Raw genomic sequence first — 13,025 nt, forward strand, 5'->3', positions numbered from 1 at the left:
CACCCACCTTTCAAGTGCTCAGAAAGACTCATGTGGCCAGCATTCATATAAAACGTTTCCATCATTACAGAAAGTTCCAGTGGATAATGCTACTTGAAGCAGACAACAACTTTACTGTTCTTTGACATCCCTGAAGAAAATGAGACAAACTTCCTCAACTAAAATATACATACCTACAAAGGCTATTTGGTTGAGGTAAATGGCTACTAAACCGAACTTCTCCTGTCATTTCTTCACATGCAAATATACACTTTGGATCCTTCTTCTTAATCTTCTCATGCCTATAAAAACAAAAGCTACTTCAGTTGACAACCTGAGACATTTTTGCCTTTTAACTTTATTCAGTTGTGTTAAAAAGTAATTATACCATTTAAAGAAAGGTGGCCAGAAGGTACTGAAAATTTCACTCCCGTTAAGCATACCAAAGTTCTCTCTCATTTCTTACCAGGTAAATGGCTGCAGATGATGCAAAAAAGGCCTATATCCAGCAATACATTCAAACACCATGGTCCCAAAGCTCCAATAATCAACAGTGGCTGTATAAGGCTTATTCTCAAAGAGCTCTGGGGCCTTAAAAAGAAAAAAAAAATGCTATAAACATCAACATTATAAGAGAAAAGCTACTTGAGTTTTGAACTATTACATTCTCAACCTTAAGAAATAAGAATAATCCTGTACACTTAAATTCAAAGAAACAATGTGTGTCTTACCAGATACTGCAAAGTTCCCACAAAAGATGTACAAAGACTTCCTTGATCAACATCTTTGGCATATCCCAAATCAATTATTTTATGCATAATCTGCAAAACAGTGTATTAAATGGCTGAGAAACTTGAAAAGGAAAGGGAACAAAGTCCTTATAATGCTCTGGAGAGGGAGGTGGTGAAGAACATGGCTCTGGAATAGGACAAACATGTTTCAAGCCTAAGCTCCACCACGTAGATAAATAGTTATGTGACCTTGATGAAGTTATTCCTCTGTTTCCTATATAATGATATTCCTAACAATCCCTACTTCACAGGATTGCTATTAGGATTCAATGATAATGAAAATAATTTAACAGTGTCTGACATATAGTAAAAAACTAAATCAGTTCAGTTTAGTCGCTCAGTCATGTCCAACACTTTGTGACTCCATGGACTACGGCACACCAGCCTTCCCTGTCCATCACCAACTCCCGGAGCTTGCTCAAACTCATGTCTGATAGACATGAGTTGGGATGCCATCCAATCATCTCATCCTCTGTCATCTCCTTCTCTTCCTGCCTTCAATCTTTCCCAGCATCAGGGTCTTTTCCAATGAGTTAGTCCTTTGCATCAGGTGGCCAAAGGATTGGAGGTACAGCATCAGTCCTTCCAATGAATATTCAGGATTGATTTCCTTTAGGATTGACTGGTTTGATCTTCTTGCAGTCCAAAGGACTCTCAAGAGACTTCTCCAACACCACCACTCAAAAGGCATCAATTCTTTGATACTCAGTTTTCTTTATAGTCCAACTCTCACATCCATACATTACTACTGGAAAAATCATAGCTTAGACTAGACAGACTTTTATTGTCAAAGTAATGTCTCTGCTTTTTAATATGCTGATATAGACTGGCTATTAATTTTTATTTTGTTATATTCAGAATAAGCTTGATCCATTAAACTGGAAGGCACAGGCAGGGTGACTTCCAAACTTATAAGAAGCATCATACCATCTTAGAGTGGATCAACGTGAATAAACACCTATCTAACTTCAAGAACATCCTGAAGTCTCAGGATACACACACAAACAAAAAGCGAGTAGCCGCCGCAAAGCATACACAAAAGGTTCCTAAGAGAAGAAGCACCAAGGTTTCATCACTTCCAACTGATCATTATCTTCACTACCTAAGGCCATACAATCCAATTCAAAGTTCACATTTTTGGCTTTATGTCCTTATTGGAATGGAATTTGGGCACTAAAAGCAAGAAAACTGCTCAAATTACTTTGATAAAAATAAATATTCCAAGAATTAATTCAAAGTTTCTAGTTCTTCTCAAGATGACTCTTTCAGGAATCTGAGAAATCAAGGTTTTGAATTTTAATTAACAATAAACTTAGGACTTTTGGGGAGGAGAATGAGTTTGTTTTGTTTTTCTTAAATATGAAAACATACTTTAAACATATTTTTTTTTCCTGAAAGAAGACCAAGGATGTTTTTTGGATGTACTTCATAATATCCAAATTAACAAATTACTTACTGCCTACTAGCTCTGCTAGATACTGTGCTGGAAAAATGAAATGAACAAGACAGATGTAGCTCCTTCTCTAATGGAACTATTATGTTAGCAGAGGAGACAGACAAACAAAAAACCACAGTTCAGTATAGTGAGGGCTGGGATATGGAAGTACAGAATGCTATGATGGGCACCAAACCTCAAAGACTAACGACATCATGGAGACTCTATTCAATTAGCACAGAACATTTCTTCAAGTTTTACCTACCTTTCCACCAACATCCTGAAGAACTATGTTTTCAGGTTTTAGATCACGATGTATAATTTTGTTTTCATGCAAATACCGGATCCCAGATCCTAAATAAAGTTTAAAATGTATTTTGAGGTAATAAAAAAACACTGAAAAAAAAAATTCAACTCACATTTTATACAGATCTCGTCTAATGCTCAATTTTATATGGACCATCATAACTACATGATTGATGATTTCATAGGCACTCAAATTTTCTCCACAAAAATAAGGTAACATTAATCAGACAGCAGAATTACAATATGTTCCCATTTAACTTATGAAAATTAATATTAAGAAGAAATGGAACAAGCAATTGAAAAAAATCCCTGTATTATCATTGGAGCCTTTCCTTCTGACCTAACTCAACATCTTCAACTAGACTTTGGCCTCCATAACCTAAGAAAAGAAACAAAATCAAAATATATAGAGAAACATAATCTGGCCTTCTGAGCTCTCTCCAAGGACCTATGTCCTGGTTATTTTAGAAATTTTTCAGGAGTAATTCTGATTAAAAAGAGATTTCACCTTAAGACTACTTATGCCTATGAGAAGCAATGTCCCTGGTAAATAAATTTACTATGTTAATCAGGGAGGAAGGAATGAATAAGATCATTTCACACCCTTTTTTTTTTTGGCAACTAGAATATCTATTAGTCAAATGGACACAGACAACACAAAAAATAAAAAACAGAAATACTAGTTTTAAATTAGCATCAACAGTAATACTTAAAATTTTCTGATAATTTCTTAAAGATAAAAAATTTCTTATACTTAAAAACCTATGCTTTGTATAGTTTATCAACAATTCTAATTTCCAAGCAGTATACAGGCTCTTATAGACCAAATGGGCATTAAATTATGATGGAATTTTCATACTGATTACATACCTATATCACTCAGTAAAGAAAGTATCTGGCTTTCTTTAAGTCCACAGCAATTTTCTGGTTTGTTGAGTAGCTAAAGGAAAAAAAAAAAAATCTAAAAATGTATATTGCCAATATTGCTGGGCAGTAATACTGATACATTAACCATTATACTTTGAGAGAATAAGAAAATTAGTCATGATTAAGAAAATATTAAAAAATAAATAAATAAATAAATGAAAAAGAAAATATAAGGGGGAAAAAAAATCACCAAATCCACACAGAGGACACGTAATCTTCATGGCAAAATTTATACAAGTAAAAATAACAGGAGAAGGTATTTGAAATTTTACAAGGTTGAAAACTCTCACAGATAAATATATAAAAATAGTCACATGATATTTAAAATAATAGCCATTTTAAATATATAAAAAGAGCTTCCAAGGCGGCACAGCAGGAGCCACGGGTCTGATTATGATTACTGGATGGGGAGGACCTCCTGAAAAAGGAAGTGGCAACTGATCCTAGTATTCTTGCCTGCGCAAATCCTATGGACAGCCCACGGGCTCACAGAAGAGTTGGACATGACTTAGCAACTGAACAACAACAACAACTGGTAGATTTAAAATGAGATGGGAAAGAAAGATTTGCCATAAACACTTTAAACATTGATATTGTGATCTTAAACCATCAATATAGTCCCATCCTGAAACACCACTACCACCAACAAAAATATTCATGTTCTAAAGCAGGGGTCAGCAAACATTACCTGTAAAGGGCCAGAGAGTAAGTTCTTTAGGCTTTGCAAGTCATGCAATCTCTGGCACCACTACTTGACTCTGCTACTATTTTAAGAAAGCAGCCACAAAAACAGATAACAAGCCATAGTTTACTGACTCTTACTCTAGATTATTGTACTGAGTGGGATTCAAAGACTGCTAGAGTTCGTGTTACTATCTCATCATCTCAAAACATCCACACTACCTTCCGGAGATCTCCTCCAGAACAATATTCCATTGCTAGAAGAGGCACATCGTTAATCAAAAAATTCAATTCCTCAGGAACGTCACAGGCCTTTACAACATTGGCGTGGTTCAACCTAACGAGGGGAAAGTATTATAATAAAAGATTTGTTTCCAGTGAAAAGGGACTGAGTTTGAAATTGTAGTTAATTGGAGGCAGTGAGACGAAAGACTGACTTTATTTATAATATTCTAATTTCTCATTTGTATAATTAAAAATTGATACTTGTTTAAAAGTTTTTAATTTGTGTACAAATACATGTTTTTCAATAAATATTGAATCACATTATATATTGTTTCCTAACATCTTTTTTTACACTTAGTAATATATCAAATCACCATCATCATCACACAATGGTCTCTAAACTGGAATAGATTCCCAGGGCCCAAGGACCTAAAGAAACAGAATTTCCATGTGTAGAACCTGAGGATTTGTATTGTTAAAAAGTTTTTCTAGTGATTCTGCCACATAGCCAAGTTTGAGAACCATTAAAATGCATTGAGAACACTGAAGTCAGAAAGTGCTTATTTCAAATCCAGACTCTATTACCTATCAGTTGTATGACTCTATAAGCTTCAACTTTTTCTTTAGTAACAAGACACAGGGTTGCTGTGACAACTAGAACATGGGTAAGCCCTTATTAGCACTCTACCTGTGGAGGTTTTAAAACATAGCCACTTCTCCCTTCAAAAGCTTAATTCTCTTTCCCTGAAGTAGAGGCTGTATTTCGTGACTGATTTCTAACAAACAGAAATTATTTGGAAAGGATAGAATGTAGCTTCTGAAGGAAGATCATAAAAATATGTCTGCCTGCTCTCTCTCTCTCTCAGATCACTGACTTTGGGGAAAGTTAGCTGCTATGTTATGAAGACATTCAAATTTCCCTATGGAGAGAGAGGCTCATGTGGTGGGGAACCGATGCCTCGAGCCAACAGACACTAAATGAGCTTTGAAGTGGATACTCCAGCCCCACTCAAGCGTTTGGATAACATTTTGAGATGTTTCAGGAGGCATCTCTTAAGTCAAAACCACCTAAGTCACTCCCAAATTCCTAAACCACAGAAAGTTTGAGACACCAAACTTCTGTTGTTTTAACCCACTAAGCTTAAGGATAATTTTTTACAAAGCAATAGATATAATGTTTAACAAAAGTAGGTGAGAGTAAAAAAAAATTTTTAATGAAAGTAGTGATTGCTATTTAACTATAAAGTATAACAGATAAGCACTGCCTGAGACCCAAAAGAAACAGATTCTGCCCTCAGAAAGCTGAGTCTGATAATACCTAGCTGACATTTTATTTTGTGTTTTTGGACCAGAGAAAGGTTTACAGCAGGGCCATGCAAGGAAATGGTGGCACATGCTCTAAAAAACTCCAAGTTCCCTGAAGGGCTTTTTGTTTTTCTTCAATATTATACTATCATTACCTAGATAACTATCTAAACAAAATCTACTTAAGCATGATGTGATGTTATTATTTGAAATAAAACACACATATTTAATGAGAAAGAGAAAAATATGTTCCTCAAAAGATCCTAAGAAGAATGGGTTCCTAGCCTCCTTCCCTATGATGACATCTGGCTGGGATGCAAAACTGGGGAAACTTAAGTCATCAAGTACACTTACTTCTTCATGATCTGGATTTCATGGCACCACCGTTCTCTGTTTTTGGTACTTAGCTCTAGGCGACAAGACTTAATTGCTATTTTGAGATCAAGTTCCTGCCAAAATAGAAAATCAAAAGAAGATTATAAATTAGATTCTTGTGCAGATTTACTTGCTATCAAAGAAATGCCAACTTGGGAAAACAAAACTCTTTTAGCTTTACTAATTAAACATATTTATCCACAGTTCTCTTGAGCCAATGCTTCTGCCAAGTAAGCCATGAGACTATTAAACTAATGCTTTTAAACTGACCTTCAAACACCAAAGCACACAAGCAAAAAGTTACTGAGGCTGATCCTGTAACAAATGTCTTCAGAACACCTTCTCATACATGCTGCTAGAATATAAAAAGACTGTCTCCCCAACAACCCCTTTCTGAATTTAGTCAAGGCAGCTAAAAAGGGTCCCAGGTTGCAGCATAACTAGAATGCAGAGAATGATTCAGGGCTCCCTGCCTCAACAGTATGAAATAGTTTTAATATGACCAAATCTAATACAAAAAACTCCAAAACTATTTCCTAATTTTTGCATTTCAAATGATATTTTAAAACTCTTAACAATGGTTGTATGTTTCCATGTCTAGAAAACGGACCTAACAGCTCTTGCCCCTATGACTAGTAATTTAGCCAATTCTAACTGAAATTAAACCCAACCTGATGCACATTACAGGAAGTAGCCGGACCTCATCACATTCTGGCAACAGTAATAATGCAGCCCACGAACAGGAAGCAAGACACAACTTGTATAGGATGGTCTGAAATGGGGGACAGCAAGAAATAAGATAACTGATGTACAGAGAGTGAGGAATGAGGTCAGACTACAATCCAACCTAACCAGGGTCCTCCCTCCCTTCAACCTCTCGTTATGAGCAGATACTGAGCTGCTGCTAGGTCCCGTGTACGTTATCACTATGGAGTCAATCTGGTACAACCATGAACAACATTAAGTCCTAAATTCTCATATGAGTAAGGCAGAAAACTATCTATTTCAAAAAGATTTCATCCTAAAGGATCCTTCAACCTCTCAGCTTATATTTCAGCTACTCTCTGAAGGCCTTCCTCACTTTTCATAGAGAATGCTCTGTGGAAAGTTTATACATGTCCAGCAAAACAAAAAAAGAAGAGTTTGGTGCTTAAAAAAAAAGGTAATAGTAATATGCAGGAGATGAATGGTGATGGCTGCACAAAATGTGAATGTACTTAATGCCACAGAACTGTACACCTGAAGGAGGCTAAATGGCAAATGTTATGCATATTTTACCACAATAAAAAATTGGAACATACTAAGCTAAATTAGTTTCTATTAGTTTCTTTACTATAGGACTTCACAGAGCTTTTAATATGCTATTGTGGGTTATGACTTTGCAAATGAAGAAATATTATATGCAGCATTTATAAAATGTACTGACCACAGTATCCTTTTTTCAAAGCATTTTACAAGATTAGTTTTTCCAAACACATTTTGAGAACTGCCACCCTATGTCCTAGGAAGAGTTCTTGGTTATTTCACCATGCTTCGACCTCACTCTACAAATACCTTCACTATATAGGTCACCACATTGTACTTGAGGTGTTTCTGTGTCTACTTCTCTCACTAGACTTGAAATTCTTTGAGGGCAGAAAATACTGTTTTTGTTGATTCTGATACCATCAGCTGTCAGCTACCCAATAATCAGTTAAATAAACCATCTCACATCCTTTTCTCTTTCTCGTTGTGATTTAAGAGGGGTAGATGAAATATTGAGATGTGGCTTCCACCAAAACACAAGGATTTGAAAGCCAAACTCAAAGCTCTAATTGGAAAAGTAATGATACTGTTTCCAAGTCTTACCACAGAGTATTCTCTTCTCACTACAGACTCAGTTGTCAAACGTCCCAGTTCTGGGGAAGGGCCACTGTGAACATCTGGAAAGTTCCCAAGAGATTTCTAAGATTCTAGAGGAAGCTAAATCTCTTCCATTTAAACAGTGATGAATTCCAAAGACACATCCTCTGGTTTTAGGGAGGAGAAAATTAGGGAGGAATTATTGTTTAAAGACCAATGCCCTGGAGGCTCAGATGGTAAAGAATATGCCTGTAATGTAGGAGATGCAGGTTCAATCCCTGGGTTGGGAAGATCCCCTGGAGAAGGGAATGGCAACCCACTCCAGTATTCTTGCCTGGAGAATTCCATGAACAGAGGAGCCTGGCGAGCTACAGTCCATGGGATCACACTGAGTCAGACAGGACTGAGTAACTAACACTTGCTCTTTCTTTCATTGTTTGAAGGGTACAGAGTTTCAATTTGGGAAGATGAAAAAATTCTGGAAATAGATGGTGATGGCTGTTGCACAACAATGTAAACATACAATGTCACTGAACAGTACACTTTAAAATGATTAAAATGGTAAGTTTTATGTTATATATACTCCATCACAATTTTTTTTTTAAATTTGATGTATTCATTTATCCCCAGCCAGGGACCAAGCAAAGCAGTCACATAAAGATGTGAGCATGCAAACTTCTTTTTCTTATGACCAGACTGACGGGCAGGTTGATTTATAACAAAGCCATTCTGCTGGAAGTACTTGGCCCCTTCTCTCTACTCTTTGAATTCCTTGTGTCTGATGGTGAAAATTATTAAATTTACTACTTGTCTGACTGTCAAAGTACTTAATGCCTGGTCCTTCACCTTCCTTTCTCCCTCTCTCCAAGACTCTCTCCTATGCTCTACTAGAAACACATTTCACAAAATTTCCTGTTATATCAGTGACATTTGTCATTGTAACTGCCACACAAACAAGCCTAATCCTCCCAGGTAGACTCCCGTCTACCTTACCTCCCTCCCTATGCTGTAAGCTCTCTACTCACATCCATACTTCTTAGGACAGCAAATCATGATTCCCCATCTTGAATCCACTTCTTAGGTCATAGGCCAATACATTTTAGTAACAGCTTAGCTGTTCATCTTGTCTTATATGTTTTTCCACAAAGATTTACCTTTTACAAAAAATCATTGAGAACACCACTTTTATCTTGACATTTCCTTTTTTTAACATCAGTTAATGATGATGAAGATGATGACAACAGCAACAACATAGCAGCAGCAGGAGCTAACATCTGAGAGCTTCTTACCATGGGTGTGGCACTTATAAACATCTTAAACTCTCAGACTCATGATGTATATACATTATTGTAACTATTTTACATGTGATAAAATAAAAGCTATACTACAGGGAATATTGTTCCAGGGTCTATAAAGCTAGTGGGTCTGAGAATGTCCTTCAAGAGAGCATGTGCTGTGCTAAGTCTCTTCAGTTGTGTCCAACTCTTTGCCACCCTATGGAATGTAGCCCACTAGGCTTCTCTGTCCATGGGATTCTCCAGGCAAGAACACTGGAGTGGGTTGCCATCTCCTCTTCCAAGGGATTTTTCGGACCCAGTGGTCAAAGCGTGTCTCTTCTGTCTCCTGCACTGGCAGGCACATTCTTTACCACCAGCACCACCTGGGAAGCCCTCAAGAGAGCATGGACCCCCTCAAATGGCAATGCATAAGGCTGTATGCGTGTGCATCTGTGCATCTGTCTGGGGAAAAGGTTCACAGCTTTTACTGGTATATGAAAAGATTGGCTCACACATGATCGTTAGATGCTACTACAATGGTTAAATAATTTTAGTTATTTTCAGTTAAATCGAAGCACAATTTCTGAGTCTAATGTTAACTGTCTTCCACCTGCTGGAGGACCTCACCCTCATTCTATCTCCTCCTCTTGTGAATCCACGATCATTTTCACCAGCTGTTCCCTACTTAGAACGCAGCCCCAATCCCAAAGCCTACCCAATGAAACCAAAAGCTTGACTGCTGACCCACTATGGCACCGTCCTTGTCTACTCCAGGCCCTACAGACATCACAAGGCCTGCAAGCACGCACAAAAAACACACACATTCCAGCAGGCAGCCCCTCCTCAGCCCCATCTTCTCACTCACTTGTGCTCTCAATACACACTCTGATATGTGTGTACCTCCCACACCCTGACTCTATATTCAGAGGGACACGTACGTACCAGCACGCTCGGTAAACACATCTTGACAGTCATAACAAAAGTTCTCCCTAATAGCTCTCTCTCACACACTGCCCAGGACCTCAGATAAACCTGGACTCAATCGCGAGGCTCACAAATACAATCCGTCCTCTGTCCTCTCTCTCCCTCTCTCTCACACACACACACACACTGAGGCTCACTGGCCCACGACACTGCCCAAGGTCTCCCCGACAATCTCTCACGTACTGACAGGCACCGTGTTCCACAGGCGCCCTGACAAACACCCACCGGCGCTCCCTCGCGCGCCCCGCCTCACCCGATGTTGATACAGGCAGACGTTCCCGAAGCCGCCGGTGCCCAGCCGCTCCCGCATCTCCCAGGGCCCGCCCGCGCCCGGCCGCAGCCCCGGGGGCCGCTCCATGGGGCGGGAGGGCGAGCGGCCTGAAGCTCCGCCACTGTTTCGAGGCCGGTTCCGGGCCGCAGAGGCTCGCGCGTCTTTCTTCTCGCGAGAGGCAAGCGTCATTTCCGGTAAGTGCGGCAGCAAAAAAGCCCGCCCCGAGCCCCGCCGGCGAAATGGGGGGAGGAGGATCAGTTCTGTTCAGTTCTGTTCAGTCGCTCAGTCGTGTCCGACTCTTTGCGACCCCATGAATCGCAGCACGCCAGGGATGGGTACTTTCAATCCCCTCTCTCGAAAAGTTCCCTAGGCATTTTCGTAGCTGAGAAAACCCACGTGTTTTCCCAGTCTTCAAAAATATAAGCTCTCCAAACCATTCCCTTAAAATCACTTTCCAAACTTTGCCGTATTCGTCTTTTCTAAACTTAAGGTTGTCCCCACCCGTCTACGCTTCCCCTTATTTCAGACCTTTCTTCCAGCCCCACCACCCACTGAGGTGCCACTGGTAAAGGCCACCGAGGATTTAAATATTGCGAAATCCGAAGAACTAGAAAGAATTCTGCGCTAATAGGCCCGCTGATGCATTAGGCTTCATAATTCACTTTTCTTCTCTTAAATGACTTTGTATGCACCTGTTCTAGGATCTCCCCTATAACCCCAAACAACTCAAGGATGTGACGCTGTTCCGGAGTGAAGAATGCTCCGCCTGACTTCGGGAGCTTTTCCCTAAAAGCCTCACGGAGCTTGCTATCAGGCGTACCTCCAGTTGTGGATTTGCCAGTACGGTAGTTCCTCATTGTGGGGACTGTTTCCGACACTCAAGGCAGAGCTGCAGAGGCAAGCTTCCGATAGCTATTGGTGCAAAAGTAAGTGCGTCCGAGGGGCAGACTGCCTTAGGATAGGGGCGCCAACTCCCCATTTTCGCTTTGAGTGTTGTACGCTTCATGGAAGTTGAGGATCTCATCAGTCACTCCAAGGTACATCAGGATGGAATCAAATTCTCTAAGTGAGAGTTTCCTTAGGCCTGGTCATATGACCCTCCTTTGAGATTATGTGCACTTGGACCATCATTTGTGCAGCCTGGGTTGTAAACTTAGAATTCAGCTAACGTTTTGTGACATGACTGCCACTAGAGATGTAGCATGTTGGACTTCTAAGGCGGATACAGTAGGTGCACCACAGTAGTGTTGCTGTTTTGAAAGCACTGAATGGGCATTGTTACAGTAAATGTCTGTTGTCCCCCAAATCCCTGAATATTGCAGCCAGGATGTTGAACATTGTAAGATACAAACCATGTTGCATCGTAGTTCACCAGTAACCTGTGTGTAGTATCCAGAATTCTGATTTTCCATATATGCTTGCTAGCCATGGAGCTGGAGCATCAGACTTGAAGGTGGCACACAGTACCACCAAAAGCATGTCCCTTCTAGCTGGGCAGACTACACAGATTGTGGCAGACTGTTCAAACAGAATGAAGTCCTCATTTGCTGAGTGGGCAGCATCTGGCTCTGGAGTTTATCTGATAGCAATAGGTAGGGCCAAAATCCCATAATTCTTACTTGGAAGAGCTACAAAGGGATGCTGAAGACCTTTAAGTGGCCATCTTTGCAGGAACTGGGTTGTTTCCCATAGTTCACTTTTTGAGGTTTTTCTGAATTAAAAAAAAAAAAATCCTGACTGGTTACCTTCAGGCTCTATCATCTTGAAGCTTGCCAGCTTGTTTTTTCATGTGTAAAACAGAGGTAATAATACTTACCTCATAGCTATCTTATGAGGATTAAGTAAGTGTCTGGGCTATAAGTGCCCAGTGTATGAAGAGGTGAAGTCGCTCAGTCGTGTCTGATTCTTTGCGACCCCGTGGACTGTAGCCTACCAGGCTTCTCCGTCCATGGGATTCTCCAGGCAAGAATATTGGAGTGGGTTACCATTTCCTTCTCCAGGGGATTTTCCCGACCCAGGGATTGAACCCGAGTCTCCCGCATTGGAGGGAGACACTTTAACCTCTGAGCCACCAGGGAAGACGTCCAGTGTATAGGAGCAGTTATTTTTCTTTGGCTTCTAAGATAAGGCATTCTCTTGTGATCATTCTCTCTCTGCTCTTTTTCCATGTACTTCTTGGATGACTCGAGGCACTCCTTAAATACTGATATTTCTCAGTTAGTCTTCTTCAGCTCACAACTGTATTCATCCTAATTTCATCCATTATCTTAACTTCACCTGTGGCCTATATCCTGATGAGCCCCCAAACTCTATCAGCAATCCAGAGCGCCTTGAATTTGTAACTATCAAACAGCAACTAAAGTTCACTTCTCGGTAAAGGAGAACTCATCTTTTTAAAAATCTTGCTCCTTCTCTTCCCAATTAGACTGCAAACACTGGGACGACAGGAAATCATGTTGGGACATGGCTATACTCCTAGAGACTAGAAAAATGTCTAGTACAGAGGAGTTAAGTATTTGCTGAAGGACTGAATGAGCTCTTTTCTATCAGTAAGATGAATTCTATAAGGGAAAAATGGCAAAGGCCTTGGGTCCCTTCTCCATCCTGGGTTGCTCAGTAAGAAGCCA

General features: G+C 39.8%; 1 protein-coding gene across 2 annotated transcripts in view; it reads right to left on the reverse strand.

Annotated features, from left to right (window-relative positions):
- CHUK (component of inhibitor of nuclear factor kappa B kinase complex) overlaps positions 1 to 10,534 on the reverse strand; it is a 41,033-nt gene extending 30,499 nt beyond the window's left edge. For both annotated transcript variants that reach the window (XM_040254212.1, XM_040254211.1), the window contains exons 1-8: positions 10,381 to 10,534; positions 6,004 to 6,098; positions 4,342 to 4,456; positions 3,382 to 3,451; positions 2,471 to 2,559; positions 711 to 800; positions 446 to 570; positions 174 to 281 (exon numbers count right to left, since the gene is read on the reverse strand). In XM_040254212.1, coding sequence (XP_040110146.1) covers positions 174 to 281; positions 446 to 570; positions 711 to 800; positions 2,471 to 2,559; positions 3,382 to 3,451; positions 4,342 to 4,456; positions 6,004 to 6,098; positions 10,381 to 10,485 — 797 coding nt within the window. In that variant the 5' untranslated portion in view covers positions 10,486 to 10,534. The remainder of the gene's footprint in view (positions 1 to 173; positions 282 to 445; positions 571 to 710; positions 801 to 2,470; positions 2,560 to 3,381; positions 3,452 to 4,341; positions 4,457 to 6,003; positions 6,099 to 10,380) is intronic.
- Between the last annotated feature and the right edge of the window lie 2,491 nt (positions 10,535 to 13,025).

Source organism: Oryx dammah, unplaced genomic scaffold (genome assembly GCF_014754425.2).
Source record: "Oryx dammah isolate SB20612 unplaced genomic scaffold, SCBI_Odam_1.1 HiC_scaffold_14, whole genome shotgun sequence".
Classification (NCBI taxonomy): Eukaryota; Metazoa; Chordata; class Mammalia; order Artiodactyla; family Bovidae; genus Oryx; species Oryx dammah.